The sequence below is a fragment of the Coregonus lavaretus genome (genome assembly GCF_964263955.1).
Source record: "Coregonus lavaretus genome assembly, chromosome: 28".
In the NCBI taxonomy this organism is placed as follows: domain Eukaryota; kingdom Metazoa; phylum Chordata; class Actinopteri; order Salmoniformes; family Salmonidae; genus Coregonus; species Coregonus lavaretus.
The window spans coordinates 28,886,839-28,910,035 of NC_140015.1; the positions used below are offsets into that span (position 1 = coordinate 28,886,839).

Genomic DNA, 23,197 nt, shown 5'->3' on the forward strand with positions numbered 1-23,197 from the left:
TCCCTCCTTCTCTCTCCCTCCTTCTCTCTCCCTCCTCCTCTCTCCTTCCTCCTCTCTCCCTCCTCTCCCCCTCCCTTCTTCCCTCCCTTCTATTTCCTCTATAAACCATTTTTCGAAAGCCCCTGATGTAGTTTGACAAACTTTCTAGAAAGCTCATTTAAAGAGGTGATGAGAAAGTGACACCCACGTGTTTGGAGCACCGCTGGAAAATCTTCTTGACTCCCTCACTTCAATCAGCCTAATCTCTCCTCCAACAAGTCTCCTGTGGTCTCGGAGATTGCACAAGAAAATTGTGGTAATTCAATAGAAAAGAAAGAGAAACGGAGAGAGAAAAGAGAGAGAGAACTTCACATGGCACCATTGAAGGAGGATAAGTAGCAGATTGAAGTTGTGGGATAATGGCAGCAGTAGTTTACAATGGGAATCATCTAGTTTGAATGTAGAAGACCCTGGGAATGAGTACGATACAGATCCTTGTTGCTCGAAAGCAAACATTAGCATTGTTGTGAGAATGAATGGGCAGGTATTGGCTAGTTTGTCAAATGTCAATACAATAGGGGACTTAAGCATCTAAACTACCTCCGCAGATACGGGTTACATGACTGCCCAAAAGGCATTTTCCAACTTGGAAGGATGTATTTGTCACTGAGCCCCAGAGTTGAGCAATGAATCAAACCTTCCAGTGACTAAAACCTGTGAGTAAGTACATTAGTCACAAAGCAATACGGACTCATCCTGTCTAAATCCCTTTTGTGTTGACAACGTTAGCAAGCTCTTTTTTCCACTGACTGGGTGACTGTTGGCCCCAGAGCTGCCAAGTCCTGAGGCCAGACAGTTCTACAGTGGCACAACAGATCAGGGGCACATGTCATGCCCTGAGGAGGCCTTCTCTCCTCTTCTCACCCAGTGGCAATCAGATAAGGTAGACCACTAGACACTGTGAGCCAACAACACAACAACCGTCAGCGGCAGTTCAAAGAAGTAGGGGAAGACTGCCAAACAGGGATAGCCACGGGACAGGGTGGCCTCTCCTATCAGTCTCGCCACGTGTTGGGGAGAGTGTCTCATTAGCCAGATGAAAGGCCTGCGTCCTCCAGTATTTCCTGGTAAATACTCAGGAAACCTGAAGCCACAAAGCAATATAACCTCTGGCAGGGCTGATGAGAGGGAGATATGACAGGAGGAGCTGTGTTAGGTAGTCACTGAGAAGGTCTGTGTTTGGCGTTTAGTATTAAACCCACTCTGTAAAAGCAAGCGGTATCTGAAAGTGTGTGTGGGTGTTGATGTGTCTACCTGGTTTGAGTGTGTGAGTACAAATATTTTGAATTACTATGTGTGTTACTTTGTGTGTGTGTGTGTACACTTCCGGCGTATTAACTAAGTGTGTATTATTTTCCTGTGGCATTGTGTGTGTGTATGTGGGAGTGAATGAATGGCTCTGGGAGCTCTGTCTTGACATGCAGATTCAGACGGTTTAACTGTTGATCCCCTGTATATTGAGCTGAAATGAAAGGAGCCGACCGTGTCAGTGGATAACTGTAGCCTATGCATTGTTCTCTCTGGCCAAGCCTGTCTCTGTCACTGACTTATACTGTATTTCAGTATTATCACACACACACACTGTCGTGTCTGGTTCATCCCTCCTACACACATTTGAAGTCCTGTTTGTAGATAAATATGTTTTGAAATGTTAATGAAGCTTGATTCATTGACACCGCTGCCGCTCTATGCACCATCAACAATAAATATCTGTAATGCCACTACTTGCCATTAGTTGGCCTATTTAGTAAAAACAGGGTCAGCGGACATTGCCATTGCTATTTTGTCCATCTCCTGTGCTGTGTTTGGATGATATGTGTATTGACTCCCCTGTCTGTCATGGTCCTGTGTGTTTCCGAGCAGGCTGAGATGAAGACTAAAGTCCTGGAGGCCAAGCACCAGGAGGAGAAACTGAAGATGCAGCAGAAGCACGACGCAGACGTGCAGAAGGTCAGAGCGCTGATTGATTTATCAATGAATTAATTGAATGATTGAATTTGTTTGATTATTTGATATTTTAGAGAAATTCACACATAAGGCCATAATATCATCTGTAGGGATGTTATAGTATGGCCCAGACATGAAACCATGCATTTATATAATGGAGGACAAACAGTACAGTAAAGTGAGACAGTGCAGAAGGTAGGTATAACGAGGAATTCTCCCTGCACACTTCCCCACCCCCACCATGACACTACATCTGATGACGTTTTGGCTGGGCTCAAACACTTTTCTCCCTCCCTCTCTGGGCTCCTCCACTAAGAAAAATAGCTCTTCAGCATCCTACTCAGGCCCTCTTCAAATCTCCTTGCAATCTTGGTGGAAATGACTCTGAAGTCTGAACACCAGGGGTATATGGACTCAGCTCTACATCAAGCACCTGGGATCTGTCAACTTCGTCCGAAAAACGTCTGTTTTCATTGTTGCTACAGAATATTTCAATAAAACAGAAATAGCCCAATTTTCCCTATGTTTAAACTGTCGATTAGCTCTTTGTCTCTGACAGGAGACACGGTGACAGCTCCTCCCCTCCCCACCTCTCCCGCTCTCTCTCTCCATCCCTCTCTCTTTAGTGTCTGTGTCATTGCAGGGAAATCACGCTAATTGCGTACAGATTGCGAGCGATGTCGGATTCAATTTGGTCCCTGTTTACCCAGCCGTTTGACTAATGGCTTCAAAGGGGAGTGGTGTTGGGGTAGAGACTTTAACAAGCCCATTCAAAGGTGCATGGGGAAGCTGGCTTGCGCTAGTTTTAACTAGCACCAGGTAGATTAATTATGGATGAGTGTGGTGCTGATGGTGGTAAGACTGGTCATTGTCTCATAGATGACATGAGAGAGGATAACAAGAGAACAGGCCTGAGTGTTGTATGGTATGTATAGCCATGGATCAATAGTGTGTGTGTGTGCGTGCGCACAATAGCTATATAATTAGCTCAGGCAGACCTGTATTGGTTTTTTAACATGGCAGTGTTGGAGCGTGTGAACAAACAGAGTTTAATATATCCATCTATAAGGTGCTGCCCAAGGAGCAATCCTCTAAGGATCTGAGATGGCCAGAATACCACAATAGTGAAATACTTTTTTTCATAATGCTGTGTAGCCTAGATTATCAAGCTCCATTGAGACTGTAAAGAGATGATTAACAAATAACAACCCATATTGTACATCCTCAGATTGCTATGCTATCTCAGATTGCGGTATGCTGTGCCTTTGTGTGTAATGTAATGGCTCCTCTTCCTCCAGACGGTCGGATAGTATTAGTGTCTATGCTAGTCAGTCAGTCAGGCTGGCTGGAGTCTCTCTGCAATAGAGATGTTATAAAAGCCCCACAATTACCATCCTGAAAGCTGTCCTTCCTCAGCTCCCACTCCCAGCCAAGTCCCTCTGGACCCCATCTCTGACACCCCGTTACGACGACCCCCTCTATGTGTGCCCAAAACACACCCTCCTCTCTCCTCTCAGGAAGGCCGATGGGAACATTTCAAAATTGGACGTCACTAAATGTTCTGTGAACTTTCCTTTGCCCCCCTTCATTCCCTTCCCTTTCATCTCTCCCATCCCACTCACTCTGGCCACGACAGGCTTAGACACAGAGTGCACTTCTAACAGACAAAACCCAGGACAAATAACCCTCTGATGGTCCCCGGGACTGTTTAGGAGGGGAAATAATCTCTCTTACAGGGGGTTTTGATCAAATCTCCACCGTGCGTATCAAAAGACAAGGCGGCACTGTGAAATGGTCCACAGTTTCTCGCTCTCCTCTCTCCTTCTCTCTCTCTCCTTCTCTCCTCTCTCTCTCTCTCTCTGTCATGTGTTCTAAAACAGCCTCTTTCATGGTCCCTTATACTAATGCAGCTCTGAGGATATTATCATTCCGAATAACACTGATTAGCCTCCTAGCATGTACTGCTATGCATAACACAAGACACAACACTGTTATCAGTTCAGTACAATGGAGAGCCCAGCGCTCACCATTTCTAAAACAATGTATTGGTATCAGTTTTTCAAATATTTAGTTTCACTCATGCATGTGATATTTTATTTGATGTCCGTATTGGAAGGGGACGCAATTGAGTCAGAGGATGCAGTGATGTCGGTCAAGGCTCATCTGTCGACACCTCCTGTTATGAGATGTGTTTGGGGATGGGAATTCTATTGATGCAGTATTGTGTATCTCTCATTAAATCAAATCAAATGTTATTTGTCACATGCTTCGTAAACAACAGGTGTAGACTTAACAGTGAAATGCTTACTTCCCAACAATGCAGAGAGAGGAAAAAAAAAGAAATAGTAGAAAAATAACGAGGAATAAATAGAAAAATAATAACCAGGAATAAATCCACGATGAGTAATGATAACGTGGCTATATACACGGGGATCAGTACCCAGTTGATGTGCAGGGGTACGAGGTAATTCAGGTAGATATGTACACTGAACAAAAATACAAACGCAACATGTAAAGTGTTGGTCCCATGTTTCATGAGCTGAAATAAAATATCCCAGACATTTTCCATATGCACAAAACTTATTTATCTCAAAATTTGTGCACAAATTTGTTTACATCCCTGTTAGAAACCATTTCTCCTTTGCCAAGATAATCCATCTATGTAAATGGTAGATTATCAGACACTCAAGAAGAGGGTCTGATTTCATTATTACTGAAACAGGATACAAGTGGAAAATATAAAGATCCAGTCCATTTAAAAAATTGGAGGCCCCTTACACTTCAGTGTTGTGATGCAAAATGTATAGCGCATATAATTAAAAAGGTATTGTCGGACATTATTCATTCTAATCAGACAGGTTTTTTACATGGACGATACATTGGAGATAATAAAGGCAAGTACTGGAAACAATAGAACACTATGAAAAATCTGGGAAACCAGGCCTGCAATTCATAGCAGACTTTGAAAAGGCATTTGATAAAGTACGACTAGGGTTTATATATAAATGCCTGGAGCATTTCAATTTTGGAAAATCTCTTATAAAATGGGTTAAAATCATGTATACTAACCCTAGGTGTAAAATAGTAAATAATGGCTATTTCTCAGAAAGTTTTAAACTATCAAGAGGAGTGAAACAAGGTTGTCCATTATCGGCATATCTATTTATTATGGCCATCGAAATGTTAGCTATTAAAATCAGATCCAACAATAATATCAAAGGATTAGAAATCCAGGGCTTAAAAACAAAGGTGTCATTGTACGCTGATGATTCATGTTTTCTTTTAAATCGACAACTTGAATCCCTCCACAGCCTCATAGAAGATCTAGATACATTTTCTAACCTCTCTGGATTACAACCAAATTATGATAGATGTACTATATTACGTATTGGATCACTAGAAAATAAAAATTTTACATGACCATGTAGTTTACCAATAAAATGGTCTGATGGTGATGTGGATATACTCGGAATACATATCCCAAATGAAAGAAATTCTCTCACTCCAATACATTCTAATAGAAAGTTAGCAAAAATAGATACGATCTTGCTACCATGGAAAGGAAAATACCTGTCAATTTGTGGAAAAATCACCCTGATTAACTCTTTAGTATTATCCCAGTTTACCTATTTTGTTATGGTCTTGCCTACGCCTAGCAAGCAGTTTTTTAAATTATATGAGAAAAACATATTCCATTTTATTTGGAACGGCAAGCCAGACAAAATTAAACGGGCCTATTTATATAATGAATATGAATTCGGAGGACAGAAATTATAAAATATTAACGCATTAGACCTATCACTAAAAGCTTCAGTCATACAAAAGTTATACTTAAATCCAAACTGGTTCTCTAGAAAATTAGTAAGATTATCTCACCCAATTTTCAAGAATAGCCTTCTTCCCTTTATTCAGATTACAACCTCTCACTTTCAGTTATTTGAAAAGGAAATCATCTCCCAAATATCACTATTTCTAAAACAAGCCATAGAAAGTTGGTTGCAATTTCAATTTAATCCTCTGGAAACGACAGAACAAATAATGCAACAAATATTGTGGTTAAACTCAAATATACTAATTGATAAAAACCATTATACCTTTTTTAAACATTTTTTCTAAAAATAATCTTTGTAAATGATATCGTAGGTAGGACTGGTGGAGTTATGCAGCTAACAAAAACATATGGAAATGTCTGCTCTACCCAAAATTACAACCAAATAATTGCAGCATTACTGCAAAAAGAGGAAAGTGGAAGGGGGAAAAAGTAAGGAACTTTTGAATAAATAAAAAAGTATACCAGTTTAGTTTAAGGACCAAAGGACTGACAGCCATCCCATATAGATTGCAAAATAGTTGGGAAGAGATTTTTGACGTACCGATTCCATGGCATAGTGTTTATGAACTGATGCGCAAAACGACGCCGGATTCAAAACTTAGAATTTTTCAATTTAAATTATTATATAAAATTCTTGCTACCAATAGAATGTTATTTATATGGGGGATACAATCTTCCCAGCTCTGCAGATTTTGCTGCGAAGAGACAGAATCATTAGATCATTTGTTTTGGTACTGTCCATTTGTAGCTTGTTTTTGGACACAGGTCCAGGAATGGCTAAAGGATTGCAATATTTACCTGGAGCTAACCCTGCAGATAGCACTACTGGGTGATCTGAAAAGTCGTAGTCAATCGATCAATAATATAATAATACTTTTAGCAAAAATGTTTATTTTTAATTTACAATCTGTAGAAACAATGAGAATAGAAGGGTTCAGAACTCTTGTAAAACATCACAGTACAGTTGAAATATACAGTGGGGGAAAAAAGTATTTAGTCAGCCACCAATTGTGCAAGATTTCTGGCTCTCACAGACCTGTAACTTCTTCTTTAAGAGGCTCCTCTGTCCTCCACTCGTTACCTGTATTAATGGCACCTGTTTGAACTTGTTATCAGTATAAAAGACACCTGTCCACAACCTCAAACAGTCACACTCCAAACTCCACTATGGCCAAGACCAAAGAGCTGTCAAAGGACACCAGAAACAAAATTGTAGACCTGCACCAGGCTAGGAAGACTGAATCTGCAATAGGTAAGCAGCTTGGTTTGAAGAAATCAACTGTGGGAGCAATTATTAGGAAATGGAAGACATACAAGACCACTGATAATCTCCCTCGATCTGGAGCTCCACGCAAGATCTCACCCCGTGGGGTCAAAATGATCACAAGAACGGTGAGCAAAAATCCCAGAACCACACTGGGGGACCTAGTGAATGACCTGCAGAGAGCTGGGACCAAAGTAACAAAGCCTACCATCAGTAACACACTACGCCGCCAGGGACTAAAATCCTGCATTGCCAGACGTGTCCCCCTGCTTAAGCCAGTACATGTCCAGGCCCATCTGAAGTTTGCTAGAGTGCATTTGGATGATCCAGAAGAGGATTGGGAGAATGTCATATGGTCAGATGGAACCAAAATATAACTTTTTGGTAAAAACTCAACTCGTCGTGTTTGGAGGACAAAGAATGCTGAGTTGCATCCAAAGAACACCATACCTACTGTGAAGCATGGGGGTGGAAACAACATGCTTTGGGGCTGTTTTTCTGCAAAGGGACCAGGACGACTGATCCGTGTAAAGGAAAGAATGAATGGGGCCATGTATCGTGAGATTTTGAGTGAAAACCTCCTTCCATCAGCAAGGGCATTGAAGATGAAACTTGGCTGGGTCTTTCAGCATGACAATGATCCCAAACACACCGCCCGGGCAACGAAGGAGTGGCTTCGTAAGAAGCATTTCAAGGTCCTGGAGTGGCCTAGCCAGTCTCCAGATCTCAACCCCATAGAAAATCTTTGGAGGGAGTTGAAAGTCCGTGTTGCCCAGCGACAGCCCCAAAACATCACTGCTCTAGAGGAGATCTGCATGGAGGAATGGGCCAAAATACCAGCAACAGTGTGTGAAAACCTTGTGAAGATTTACAGAAAACGTTTGACCTGTGTCATTGCCAACAAAGGGTATATAACAAAGTATTGAGAAACTTTTGTTATTGACCAAATACTTATTTTCCACCATAATTTGCAAATAAATTCATTAAAAATCCTACAATGTGATTTTCTGGATTTTTTTTCTTCTCATTTTGTCTGTCATAGTTGACGTGTACCTATGATGAAAATTACAGGCCTCTCTCATCTTTTTAAGTGGGAGAACTTGCACAATTGGTGGCTGACTAAATACTTTTTTTCCCCACTGTATATGGCAAATAGAAATCCAATATGGATGGTGTTAAGAGATAGATGGGTGGTGTTGAATGGAGTTGAAGGATAGAACTAATAACAACTAATATCAACAAGATAACTAATGCAAAGCATACTGTGTCCATAATAAGTATATACAGTGAGGGAAAAAAGTATTTGATCCCCTGCTGATTTTGTACGTTTGCCCACTGACAAAGAAATGATCAGTCTATAATTTTAATGGTAGGTTTATTTGAACAGTGAGAGACAGAATAACAACAACAAAAATCCAGGAAAACGTATGTCAAAAATGTTAAATTGATTTGCATTTTAATGAGTTAAATAAGTATTTGACCCCTCTGCAAAACATGGCTTAGTACTTGGTGGCAAAACCGTTGTTGGCAATCACAGAGGTCAGACGTTTCTTGTAGTTGGCCACCAGGTTTGCACACATCTCAGGAGGGATTTTGTCCCACTCCTCTTTGCAGATCTTCTCCAAGTGATTAAGGTTGAGGCTGACGTTTGGCAACTCGAACTTTCAGCTTCCTCCACAGATTTTCTATGGGATTAAGGTCTGGAGACTGGCTAGGCCACTCCAGGACCTTAATGTGCTTCTTCTTGAGCCACTCCTTGGTTGCCTTGGTCGTGTGTTTTGGGTCATTGTCATGCTGGAGTACCCATCCACGACCCATTTTCAATGCCTTGGCTGAGGGAAGGAGGTTCTCACCCAAGATTTGACAGTACATGGCCCTGTCCATCGTCCCTTTGATGCGGTGAAGTTGTTCTGTCCCCTTAGCAGAAAAACACCCCCAAAGCATAATGTTTCCACCTCCATGTTTGACGGTGGGGATGGTGTTCTTGGGGTCATAGGCAGCATTCCTCCTCCTCCAAACACGGCGAGTTGAGTTGATGCCAAAGAGCTCCATTTTGGTCTCATCTGACCACAACACTTTCACCCATTTCTCCTCTGAATCATTCAGTTGTTCATTGGCAAACTTCAGACGGGCATGTATATGTGCTTTCTTGAGCAGGGGGACCTTGGTCCCAGCTGCCTTGAGATCATTGACAAGCTCCTCCCGCAAATGGAAGAAACACAAAATACATGTAAATCTCCCTCGGCCTGGGGCTCCATGCAAGACCACTTTTTTCTGCTTGATCCAGGGGACCAGTGCTTGCTGCTCGATCTCGGGGACCACTTTTTTCTGCTTGATCCAGGGGACCTGTGCTTGCTGCGCGATCTCGGGGACCACTTTTTTCTGCTTGATCCAGGGGACCTGTACTTGCTGCTCGATCTCAGGGACCACTTTTTTCTGCTTGATCCAGGGGACCTGTGCTTGCTGCTCGATCTCAGGGACCTGCTCAATCTCGGGGACCACTTTCTGCTTGATCCAGGGGACCTGTGCTTGCTGCTCGATCTCAGGGACCTGTTCTGGCTGCTCAGAGAAAGAGGGGGATGTTATCCCCTTACTTTGCTGGTTGCCAGGGTAATGGAGGAATCTGCTGAAACCCAATACCCCCGTGGCTTGCCTTGCACATGTTCTGCTACCTCAGGAGCACTGGATCTGTAGGAGTGTCATGCCACTGGGGACTTGTTCTGGCTGCTCAGGGACAGAGAGGGGAATAGGTTGGTCTGGCGTGTCCAAGTGCCACCATGACTGTGGAATACCCTTTACTGGTGTGGTTCTGGAGGGAATATTTGGGAGCTTCTGGCTGCTTGTTGTGGCTGCTCAGGGACAGAGGGAGACTTCTTCCCAGGAACTTGCTCGTTGCCTTTGGACTGGGGAAATGTGGTGGCTGGGTTAGGCTTGACCAACACCAAATTCTTAGCGTTGCTGTTCAATGGTCTTTGTGCATTAGGGATGTTGTTCAGCTGAGAGGACACTTTGCCTGGCTCCTGGGTGTTGTCAGAGCTTGGATGGGAGGGAGTGATGATATACCGGTTGGGCTCATACCCCTTGTTAGACACATAGTAGGTAGGGTAGTAAGCATGCTGCATGTCTTCACCAGACTGCTGGCCTTGTTCACTCTGACCAGATACGACACTGGTGGATGGTCCCTCTTCACTGGGCTGGTAGCTGGTGTGCCCAAGGACAGAACCATACTTGCCAGACGAACTGCCACGAGGGGAAAGCACACATCCATAGTAACCATAAGTAGGTTCATATGGATAGCCATAGCCTAAAGGACAATAGGGTTAGATACACTGTATTATACTTAAAATGTTTGTTCTACTCAGCCATTTAATTAGTTCATGTTCTTCACTTTTATTATGACTCATTGATGGAGAGTTGTCAAGAAGGAACCTGCAAGCACGCATTTCATTGGACAGTATCCTGTATGTACAACAAAAACTTAAATACATGAGGGCTGAATTTTAATACCAACCAGTCACGCTAGTCTTATTTAAACAAAATGTCTTACCACTTTGGGCAGGAAAACCCATGACTTGCTCCAGAAAGCAGACAGAGCCAAGAGACCCTGAAAAGCAAGACAAAATGATTAGTTACGGGCCAGTGCAACTTTACAACTAATTGAAGAGAACCCATGTTTCTTACCTTAAGGCGAGTCCAAGAGCCATAGCAGTCAGATCATCTGCAGCACCCAGTAGCTATGGTGCAGAGACAGACAGCCTGCTAACACCTTCCTGCTTTAACTGTGAGCATGCTGCTCTCTCCTTATATTGGCACCTTGACTCTCCTAGGTTTCAATTAGAGACAGCTAGTGGCAATCAGTGACCTAATCACTCAAACTCAGGTGTAGCAATTATACAATATTGCTCCATTCTGGGCCCTAGCCCCTTCCCCTAGGCACTTCATGTAGATCTGAAAGAATTGGATAGATATGGTAGTGTCCACCCGGCTAATTATTTTGTCATCTTGCTTATACCTATCCAATCATTTCAGATCTAAACAAGTGTCTAGTGCTAAGGGTTGGTTCTGGATGGGGCCTTTGCTACTAATTTAAGTTGTTAACTTTCAATAAGTCTAGCTTGCAAAGGTATGAAGACACACATTTTGCACCCACCACAGTGCACTACAATCATATTGAAGCACATCATTTCTAATGAGCAAGTTCCTGAATGTTATTCTCAGATATGTCCTGTATGTCTGCATAAACACCTGAACAAAAACAGTAGGTGAGAAATGAAGGAAGAGCTGAATCATAACCACCTGAACAAAAACAGTAGATGAGAAATGAAGGAAGAGCTGAATCATAACCACCTGAACGAAAACAGTAGATGAGAAATGAAGGAAGAGCTGAATCATAACCACCTGAACAAAAACAGTTGAGAAATGAAGGAAGAGCTGAAAATGAGGTGTATCCGGAACTACAATATTTATGCAACATTTTGCAACACTATGAAACAACATGCAACACTTTTGAAGAGGTTGAAATTACCTGTCCCTTTTCCACTTCAGATTTTAGACCGTAAGAATGGCGAGATCGAGGAGCTGAAGACCATGTACAGAGCCAAGCAGAAGGAATCGGAGGAGAGTGTGCGCAAGCTGGAGAAGAAAGGTCAGAGGTCGTGGAGTCACGGTGGGGGTCGAGCCTGGAGGCAGACTCAAGGGGATGTTTACACCAGTGTGTCTCTGCACACTCAGAGTAAAATCCCAGTTTAAACGCAGTGTTACTGTTACAGGGGGAGACTCCACTGGTGTGGCGCGATGCTACCCAGCTGTGCTCCTTCTAACAGCACCTTTATGAGACCCACTGATATTTCACACTTGTCATAAACATATTCTTTAGTGACGGTGCATGTTGTACAGTACACTTCCAACACAGAGCTATTTAGTTGCAGACGTTCTCTATACTCAGCTTTAACCCAGACACAATATGGGAGATTGGAAATATTCTTAGTGCTGACATACAATATAAAACAACAATGACGAGCCCAACAAAGCATGCTGAACACAGAACTTAGTTGAAGTAGTGTGAAAGAAACAAATGTTTATTGGTGTGTGTGTATGTGTGTGTCTCTGTCTACATGTGTGTAGGCCCTGAGGCAGGGCCTTACTGAGTTCTCTGTCTGTGTGTATGTGTGTTGTTTTTCCATCCATAGTTCAAAGCGTGGTGCGCGAGTCCCAGGTCATCCGCGAGAGCAAAGAGAAGCAGATCGGCGAGCTGAAGAAGATGTCAGATCAGAGCACCGACTCCCTGAAAAACGAGTGGGAGAAAAAGGTAAAGGAAAGTTGAAGGGCTGAAGTCGATTTCCAACCAGCCCTAGCACCTACGCACTCCTAAGCCTGAGGAAGGCTGCAATTGAAGGATTTGAAAGGGCGGAATCTGAGCAGACCTCCACCAAGCCAGGCTCACTGTAGAGCTGGGAAATCTTTATTCTAGACATTTCTATTTAGTGTGTTTTTATTATTTAAAAAATAATGTAACTGAGCCGCTCAATGAGATCTTAATTAGATTTCCCCTCTTCTGTTCAGGTTCACTAAGCGTATGATGGTGAAATCCATAAGGAAAGCTCTGCTTAGATGTAATGAGAAAAAGTAACTCTCCTGCCCTTAAAATAAGGTATCACGCCCCTGAGAGAGAGAGAGAGAGACGCAGAGAGAGAGAGACGCAGAGAGAGCGAGAGAGACGCAGAGAGAGAGACGCAGAGAGAGAGACACAGAGAGAGAGACACTGAGAGAAAGAGAGAGAGAGAGAGAGAGAGACGCAGAGAGAGAGAGAGAGACGCAGAGAGAAAGAGAGAGAGAGAGACGCAGAGAGAGAGAGACGAGAGAGAGAGAGAGACGCAGAGAGAGAGACGCAGAGAGAGAGACGCAGAGAGAGAGACGCAGAGAGAGAGAGAGAGAGAGATGCAGAGAGAGAGAGAGACGCAGAGAGAGAGAGAGAGAGAGCGAGAGAGAGAGAGACGCAGAGAGAGAGAGAGAGAGAGACACAGAGAGAGAGAGAGAGAGAGAGAGAGAGAGAGAGAGACGCAGAGAGAGAGAGAGAGAGAGAGAGACACGCAGAACAGGCCAGAGTTGGTACAGTAGAATGACTTTGATTGGACACCTAGGCCAATGGAGGTAGCCGAGGTACCACATGTAGTAGCTGTGATAGGCTGACTGACGCGGTGGTGTCTGTTGCCCATTCTCCCCCCAGCTGCATGCGGCGGTGGCGGGCATGGAGCAGGAGAAGTTTGAGCTGCAGAAGAAGCATACAGAGAACATTCAGGAGCTGCTGGAGGACACCAACCAGAGGCTGGCCAAGATGGAGGCCGAGTACGGCGCCCAGACACGGGCTACCGTGAGTGTGTGTGTGGGGGGGGGGGGGGGTATGTAAGGATGATCAGCATCGGGCCAGTCAGACACAGTACAGTACTTTATGAATTAGCTTCTCTTAAGACATTTGCATTCAGCAGCTTTCACAATTAAAGTGTACACTCCTACACATACAGTACATACGCAAAAACACTTTCTCTCGCTGTCTCACACACACACACACACACACACACATACTCTTTCTCTATCTCCCTCTCTCACACACACAGACATTTGCATTCAGCAGCTTTCACAGGTAGAGTGTACACTCCTATGCATACTCTTTCTCTCTCTCTCTTTCTCTCTCTATCTCTCTCTCTCACACACACACACGCTCCCATGTGCAGCGAGAGCTGCTCCTGGCCTTAGTCTGTCAGCAAGCTGGAATTTAAGAAGCATCAAAGTGGGCTGTGCGAGGCCGGGTAAGACCCCTCTTTAATAATTAAACAGTCTATAGCCAGGTGGGACCCGCAACATTAAAGGGCCCTCTCTCAATGGAAATTAGGTGCTCTACCTCTGTTAGTTTAGGCTGACCTCCACACAGAGGTACACATGCATGGGCGTGCACGCACTCACACAGGCGCGCATACACACACACACCCCTGTTCTCTTCATAAGAGATGTCAGCTGAGGTGAGGTAGCTCTGAACTCCCCCTTTCTATTTGATGTCTCAGTATCGAAGCCCTCTGAAATATTTTGTTTGTCTTTCATCATGCAACCGTGTGCAGTGTTTCTGTGTGCAGTGTTTCTGGTGCTTGCCAAAAACCAGAAGGTAAAGTGAAGTCTATCAAAGCAATCTGACAGAGTGAGAGTTTCAATATATACGGTGCCTTGCAAAAGTATTCATCCCCCTTGGCGTTTTTCCTATTTTGTTGCATTACAACCTGTAATTTAAATAGATTTTTATTTGGATTTCATGTAATGAACATGCACAAAATAGTCCAAATTGGTGAAGTGAGAAAAAAAAAAAAAAAAAAATCCCAAAATTCGAACTAATAAATAACGGAAAAGTGGTGCATGCATATGAATTCACCCCCTTTGCTATGAAGCCCCTAAATAAGATCTGGTGCAACCAATTACCTTCAGAAGTCACATAATTAGTTAGATTGCACAAAGGTGGACTTTATTTAAGTGTCACATGATCTCAGTATATATACACCTGTTCTGAAAGACCCCAGAGTCTGCAACACCACTAAGCAAGGGGCACCACCAAGCAAGCGGCACCATGAAGACCAAGGAGCTCTCCAAACAGATCAGGGACAAAGTTGTGAAGAAGTACAGATCAGGGTTGGGTTATAAACATCCCACGGAGCACCATTAAATCCATTATTAAAAAATGGAAATAATATGGCACCACAACAAACCTGCCAAGAGTGCACCACCCACCAAAACTCACGGATCAGGCAAGGAGGGCATTAATCAGAGAGGCAACAAAGAGACCAAAGATAACCCTGAAGGAGCTGCAAAGCTCCACAGCGGAGATTGGAGTATCTGTCCATAGGACCACTTTAAGCTGTACACTCCACAGAGCTGGGCTTTATGGAAGAGTGGCCAGAAAAAAAGCCATTGCTTAAAGAAAAAAATAAGCAAAGTTTAGTGTATTCGCCAAAAGCCATGTGGGAGACTCCCCAAACATATGGAAGAAGGTACTCTGGTCAGATGAGACTCAAATTGAGCTTTTTGGACATCAAGGAAAACACTATATCTGGGGCAAACCCAACACCTCTCATCACCACGAGAACACCATCACCCCGTGAACACAGGTTCAACTTCCAGCAGGACAATGACCCTAAGCATACTGCTAAAGCAACACTCGAGTGGTTTAAGGGGAAACATTTAAATGTCTTGGAATGGCCTAGTCAAAGCCCAGACCTCAATCCTATTGAAAATCTGTGGTATGACTTAAAGATTGCTGTACACCGGCGGAACCCATCAAACTTGAAGGAGCTGGAGCAGTTTTGCCTTGAAGAATAGGCAAAAATCCCAGTGGCTAGATGTGCCAAGTTTATAGAGACATACAGTGGGGAAAAAAAGTATTTAGTCAGCCACCAATTGTGCAAGTTCTCCCACTTAAAAAGATGAGAGAGGCCTGTAATTTTCATCATAGGTACACGTCAACTATGACAGACAAATTGAGAAAAAAAAATCCAGAAAATCCCATTGTAGGATTTTTAATGAATTTATTTGCAAATTATGGTGGAAAATAAGTATTTGGTCACCTACAAACAAGCAAGATTTCTGGCTCTCACAGACCTGTAACTTCTTCTTTAAGAGGCTCCTCTGTCCTCCACTCGTTACCTGTATTAATGGCACCTGTTTGAACTTATTATCAGTATAAAAGACACCTGTCCACAACCTCAAACAGTCACACTCCAAACTTCACAATGGCCAAGACCAAAGAGCTGTCAAAGGACACCAAAAACAAAATTGTAGACCTGCACCAGGCTGGGAAGACTGAATCTGCAATAGGTAAGCAGCTTGGTTTGAAGAAATCAACTGTGGGAGCAATTATTAGGAAATGGAAGACATACAAGACCACTGATAATCTCCCTCGATCTGGGGCTCCACGCAAGATCTCACCCCCGTGGGGTCAAAATGATCACAAGAACGGTGAGCAAAAATCCCAGAACCACACGGGGGGACCTAGTGAATGACCTGCAGAGAGCTGGGACCAAAGTAACAAAGCCAACCATCAGTAACACACTACGCCGCCAGGGACTCAAATCCTGCAGTGCGAGACGTGTCCCCCTGCTTAAGCCAGTACATGTCCAGGCCCGTCTGAAGTGCATTTGGATGATCCAGAAGAGGATTGGGAGAATGTCATATGGTCAGATGAAACCAAAATATAACTTTTTGGTAAAAACTCAACTCGTCATGTTTGGAGGACAAAGAATGCTGAGTTGCATCCAAAGAACACCATACCTACTGTGAAGCATGGGGTTGGAAACATCATATTATGGGGCTGTTTTTCTGCAAAGGGACCAGGACGACTGATCCGTGTAAAGGAAAGAATGAATGGGGCCATGTATCGTGAGATTTTGAGTGAAACCCTCCTTCCATCAGCAAGGGCAATGAAGATGAAACGTGGCTGGGTCTTTCAGCATGACAATGATCCCAAACACACCGCCCGGGCAACGAAGGAGTGGCTTCGTAAGAAGCATTTCAAGGTCCTGGAGTGGCCTAGCCAGTCTCCAGATCTCAACCCCATAGAAAATCTTTGGAGGGAGTTGAAAGTCTGTGTTGCCCAGCGACAGCCCCAAAACATCACTGCTCTAGAGGAGATCTGCATGGAGGAATGGGCCAAAATACCAGCAACAGTGTGTGAAAACCTTGTGAAGACTTACAGAAAACGTTTGACCTGTGTCATTGCCAACAAAGGGTATATAACAAAGTATTGAGAAACTTTTGTTATTGACCAAATACTTATTTTCCACCATCATATGCCAATAAATTCATTAAAAATCCTACAATGTGATTTTCTGGATTTTTTTTTCTCATTTTGTCTGTCATAGTTGACGTGTACCTATGATGAAAATTACAGGCCTCTCTCATCTTTTTAAGTGGGAGAACTTGCACAATTGGTGGCTGACTAAATACTTTTTTTCCCCACTGTACCCCAAGAGACTTGCAGCTGTAATTGCTGCAAAAGGTATTGACTTTGGGGGGGGGGGGGGTGAATAGTTATGCACGCTCAGGTTTTCTGTTTTTCTGTCTTATTTCTTGTTTGTTTCACAATAAAAATATTTTGCATCTTCAAAGTGGTAGGCATGTTGTGTAAATTAAATGATACAAACCCCCAAAAAATCCATTTAAATTCCAGGTTATAAGGCAACAAAATAGGAAAAATGCCAAGGGGGGTGAATACTTTCGCAAGCCACTGTAACACACACATTTTCACATAGGCTGTTTTGACACCTGTAATTGTTTTTCTAACTTGTCTGGTGTCTAGAACAGTTCAGGTAGAGCAGTTGCGAGTGTATGTTAAAATGAAGACAAGCTGAAATATGAATGAAATATTTTTGTGTGTGTACTTGTCTGTGTGCGTCAACGGAGACAAGGAGAACAGAGCACGTCCCTGACAGGCCACTACAGTGTTCCTGTACCATAACAGCATCACACAACCACAGGTGGCATGGAGACCACAGCATACAAGCACTCCAAGGCTTCTCCTGGTGTGGAATATGTCAGATATGTTTAAGTGAGACCACCTCTTTAACTGGCATTGGTAGGTCATCCATCACTGAATATTGAATCTGTTACATTATGTTATGCAACTTCTCTTTGATAAAAAAATGTGGGGGCCAAATTTGTTTTTTTATCACTTCAAATAAGTCCTATTTTTATCCTAGTTAAATCTATGAAGGACTCAGGAGAGCGAAGCTAATATGTAGCCTGTCACTACACACGTGTCACTTTGTGTCTGTCTCTCTGAAGGAGCCCATTAGTGGAGCTCAGTGCCGTTAATGTAACGTGCTGCTAACACCTGGTGCTCAGGGGAGTGCTCCAAACACACACACACACACACAGCCTCTCCGTCTCATCCCCTGCCAGGGCGTTAAGTGTCAGCACACGTCCTGGCTCAGTCCCCCTTCGTTCCCCCTTAATTTTCTTAAGGCACTCTTGTTGGCCGCCTGCAGACAATTCACAATAGACCCCTCTCACAGGGCCTGACGGCGCTGGACATCACTCTCCGTCTCAAAAACACACAGAGCTCTCCTGTCTCATCGACTAGAGAGGACTGCACGCTCCCCATCTTTAACCAGCCACTCTGTCATCACTTGTATCAACCTGCGAACGCGCTGCATTCCAAACTGTCACACAGGGAGAGTAGGTGGTTGAATCAACTATTTTTATTAGGACACTAGTGGAAGCATCACCCAGCTAGCACATTTGGTTCCTTGGAAGTTGTGGGAACATACGTTTTTGGTTTCCCATTGGTTCTGGGAACGAAGCCATCAGTTTCCTGACCGGTAAAATGGAACGTTTTTAAACATTTTGAAATTTGAAGTGAAAAGGTAGCCTGTTCTGGGAACTTACTTTTATTTTTTTTGCAGGGAGATTCTGAGAACATTTTACTATGGTTCCCTGAAAGTTTTCCTGGGAGGTTTTATTAATGTTCTGAGAACGGAAATTATAGGTTATTTTGAGGTTTTTTAATAACTTTCTTAACTTTAACTGAATGTTTCAATAAGACTTTTAGTAATACTGCAAGCTTAGTTTGGGTTAACTTTTTTAAACTCAAAGCACAGAAAGGACGCATGAAAATGTATTTTCTTAAGCATTAGTTATGCAAATACATTTCCTTTTTATTGTGGCACAGCATCAGTGAGATTCAAACCTATGATCTTCTGTTCTCTATCTATAGAATTAGTCCACAGCGCCACCAGGATAGAGATAGCATGCCAACTCTTACGAAGTTGTTCATTTTAGGATATTCAAACAGACCCCATTTCAAAGTAAACAAGCACTCATTAAGATCAGGTGTTGATAATTAGTGGTCGCAGCCAACAAACCTGAACACACTTAACAAGATAGAGAGTTTTGTTGACGCTGAGAACGGAATGTATATGTTTTTCAATAACATTCTTAGAATGTTCTTTGAATGTTACTAATGTTTTGTAGTGGTTTTTATGGAAAGTTTTGAGAACATGACTTTAAATAGAACCATGAGGAAACCTGCAGAACACGTTATGCTGAAGTAAGTCCTTTAAACAGGTCAACATTCACAAGGCCGCAGGGCCAGACGGATTAACAGGACGTGTACTCAGATCATGCTGGCAAGTGCCCAACTGGCAAGTGTCTTCACTGACATTTTCAACCTGTCCCTGACCGAGTCTGTAATACCTACATGTTTCAAGCAGACCACCATAGTCCCTGTGCCCAAGAACACCAAGGTAATCTGCCTAAATGACTACCAACCCGTAGCACTCACGTCTGTAGCCATGAAGTGCTTTGAAAGGCTGGTCATGGCTCACATCAACACCATCATCCCAGAAACCCTAGACCCACTCCAATTTGCATACCGCCCCAACAGATCCACAGATGACGCAATCTCTATTGTAATAATAATAATATAATAATATGCCATTTAGCAGACGCTTTTATCCAAAGCGACTTACAGTCATTTGCACTCCACACTGCCCTTTCCCACCTGGACAAAAGGAACACATACGTGAGAATACTGGTCATTGACTACAGCTCAGTGTTCAACACCATAGTGCCCTCAAAGCTCATCACTATGCTAAGGACCCTGGGGCTAAACACCTCCCTCTGCAACTGGATCCTGGACTTCCTGACAGGTCGCCCCCAGGTGGTAAGTGTAGGCAACAACACATCTGCCACGATAATCCTCAACACAGGGGCCCCTCAGGGGTGCGTGTTTAGTCCCCTCCTGTACTCCTTCTTCACCCACGACTGCGTGGCCAAGCATGACTCCAACACCATCATTAAGTTTGCCGACGACACAACAGTGGTAGGCCTGATCACCGTCAACGATGAGCCAGCCTATAGGGAGGAGGTCAGAGACCTAGCAGTGTGGTGCCAGGACAACAAACATTCCCTCAACGTGATCAAGACAAAGGATCTGATCGTGGACTACAGGAAATGTAGCGCCGAGCACGCCCCCACTCACATCGACGGGGCTGTAGGGGAGCAGGTCGAGAGCTTCAAGTTCCTTGGTGTCCACATCACCAACAAACTATTATGGTCCAAGCACACTAAGACAGTCGTGAAGAGGGCACGACAACACCCCAGGAGACTGAAAAGATTTGGCATGTGTCCTCAGATCCTCAAAAAGGCCAGGGATTCTAAAACTTTGGAAAGGCAAGATCATTTGGAAATTGGACGGTAGTTATCTAAGTCAGAAGGATATCCTCCTTTATGTAGGAGGAGGACATGTGCACCTTTCCAGATCTTAGAGATAACACCAGAAACAATTGTCAAGATAAAAAATATAGGTCAATGGTTCTGCAGTAAGATGGGATCAAGTGAATCAGCCCCTATGGATTTTTTTTAACCTCAGTCTTTAGCCAAGCACTTTTTACATCATAGACATCAAATGGTTGAAATGAAAATAAAGTATGTGAGTCTGTAAGTGCATCATTCTCTACATTCTGTTCTTAGGTGACTAAAAATAGAACCATGAGGAAACCTGTAGCAAACGTTATGCTGACGTATTGAAATTCCCACAGGAGAACATTGTTTCTTAACGTTCTCTGAGCGTAATTGAGAACATTCCCAATGTCAAACCAGTTAGAGAACGTTCCTAGAACATTACCAAATGTTAAATTAAATGTAACCATGTTTGAACTTGTAGGAAACGTTCTGTTAAAGTAATGAAATACCAAGGAAATAACATTATTTTTAAGTTCCTTAAATGTGATGAATGTTCCAAATCCAAGCAACTCTCCTGCACCATTCCCAGAACGTTGTGGGAAGGTTGTATGTAAAACAACCATAGGACAACCACGCTCTCACCAAGCTCTAATAAACCTATGGTGATCAGAACGTTATGTGCTAGCTGGGCAGTCACGATCAATTGGGTCATGGTCAGAAGAAAACAGGGAGGGACTACCTGGACATGTCCAATAACAAAAAACGTTTCCGTTGCAAAATGTTTTGCTATGATGTACCCTAATGAACACGCCCCTGGACTTTGTTTGAGAATGAGGGTGTCTGTCTGATTGGTCATCTGGAGCGGTTGTCTGGTTTATGAAGAATGGGATTAGATGATTTGGTGGGATTACATAGGCCAAGAGCTATGAGCTCAGTTTCTGTCTTCCCTTTAAACTTGTATTGAGAGGAGTGTATGGAGGAGTCAGAACTAGGCCGAGCAGGAGAAACAGAAAGAAACAGCAGCTTGGGGAGAGGGAAAAACGTTTTTGGGAACAAGAGAGAAGATGTTTTCATAGGCAGACGGAACAGTTGACTTTTTGAAGTCCCTCTATTTCTGCAACTTTCTCTTAGAGATTTTGCAGAGGGAATGAAAAGCCTACAGATGCATCAGATGTGTATTTTAAAACAGTCCCACCTGATAGGATCTCTCCCTGGTGCACTGAGGACTTTGATGTCTGCTTAGCTGAGAATTGGAGAATCTAGTTGCTGAGAAACACAGTCAGTTCAGGCTGACTGTAGAATTGAGATTGAGTTCAGTTGGGTAAACTGTTTTGTGGTGCTGGGATAGTGGGTTCAGGCCAGAGGAGGCTGGTGGGAGGAGCTATAGGAGGACGGGCTCATTGTAATGGCTGGAATGGAATCAATGAAACAAAGTCAAACATGTGGTTTCCATATGTTTGATACCGTTCCATGTATTCTATTCCAGTCTTTACAATGAGCCCATCCTCCTATGGCTCCTCCCACCAGCCTCTTCTGGTTCAGGCTAAGGATGATACTGGTAAAGTGGGTTTGGATTGATGACCCACTCAGGCTGTAGAACAGTGGGGTGAAACTGGGTTGTACAAGTCTGCTATCTTAATTTGATCACTCTGTTGTCGCAGAGACTTTTCCTGCTCAGCAGGAAATGCAAATTGTAGTGTATTCAAGGTTTAAAAAGGCTTCTAAAGTTTGTGATTTCCACTTTAAAATGTCAGCCTTGATTTGCCCTAATGAAAAATGTATCAACCCCTACAAAAATGTCCATTAATTATAATCCACATAACAATTTGCATTTCCTGTTGTTGCAGGATTCTTTTCCTGCTGTGAGAAGCAGGGTCCTATTAAGATGGCACATCTGTAACATAATTGTTCGTCTTAATGGTGGTCAATGATGGTTGATGCTGTCTCATGCTGATAGTCCTCTCCAGAGAAATATTATCAAATAGAATGATTATATTTATCTGGTCCTCTCCCCCCTGTGTAGGAGCAGACAGTGCGGGAACTGGAGCTGCGTGTGAAGCAGCTGTCAGTGGAGGTGGAGAACGGTAACATGCTGAGGCAGAAGGTGACCCAGGAGAAGGGCCAGATGGAGATCCACATCGCCACCATCAGCTCTGAGCTGCAGGAAGCCAACCGACGGTGAGGAGGAGAGCCCACAACACGGTCACCAACATCCACCCACTCACTGTTCTCTTCCCAAACCTTACATGAAAAAAAGGAAAAGTCTCACCCCAAAATACACAGACAACCCCCAACTCATTTATCGATCCAATCCGACTACGAGTTCCCCAGCCTAAACCCCAGCTCCAGCCTTTGTTTGTGCCAAGCAGTAGGGCCTTATAGTAGTCAGTGGTTCTGGCAATCATTAGTGAGTTGTGCTGACTGTGTATGTCTGTATTGAGTATGTCTGTGTTGTGTTGTGCAGGAGGGTGTCTCTGCTGAGGGAGAAGGAGCAGCAGAGTGAGCAACATGAAGACACACTGCAGAAGCTCCAGGCCAAACATGAGACTGACATTAGCCACTTCCAACAGGAACACACACTCTCCGCTGCTAAGGTAGCCAACCACATATACTACTAAACTACTGTAGAACACTACTGCTACTAGACTCAACTACTGTAGAACACTACTGCTACTAGACTAAACTACTGTAGAACACTACTGCTGCTAGACTAAACTACTGTAGAACACTACTGCTACTAGACTAAACTACTGTAGAACACTACTCTTATTAGACTAAACTACTGTAGAACACTACTGCTACTAGACTAAACTACTGTAGAACACTACTGCTACGAGACTAAACTACTGTAGAATACTACTGCTACTAGACTAAACTACTGTAGAACACTACTGCTG

At 43.4% G+C, this 23,197-nt stretch overlaps 1 protein-coding gene across 1 annotated transcript in view; it reads left to right on the forward strand.

Moving 5' to 3' along the window:
* LOC311103214 (centrosomal protein of 112 kDa-like) overlaps positions 1 to 23,197 on the forward strand; it is a gene marked incomplete at its 3' end in the record, with an annotated part of 51,873 nt that overhangs the window by 21,448 nt on the left and 7,228 nt on the right. Inside the window, exons 9-14 of the mRNA XM_084144757.1 lie at positions 1,903 to 1,989; positions 11,628 to 11,727; positions 12,272 to 12,390; positions 13,309 to 13,452; positions 22,324 to 22,478; positions 22,765 to 22,894. Of these exons, the coding sequence (XP_084000883.1) occupies positions 1,903 to 1,989; positions 11,628 to 11,727; positions 12,272 to 12,390; positions 13,309 to 13,452; positions 22,324 to 22,478; positions 22,765 to 22,894 (735 nt within the window). The remainder of the gene's footprint in view (positions 1 to 1,902; positions 1,990 to 11,627; positions 11,728 to 12,271; positions 12,391 to 13,308; positions 13,453 to 22,323; positions 22,479 to 22,764; positions 22,895 to 23,197) is intronic.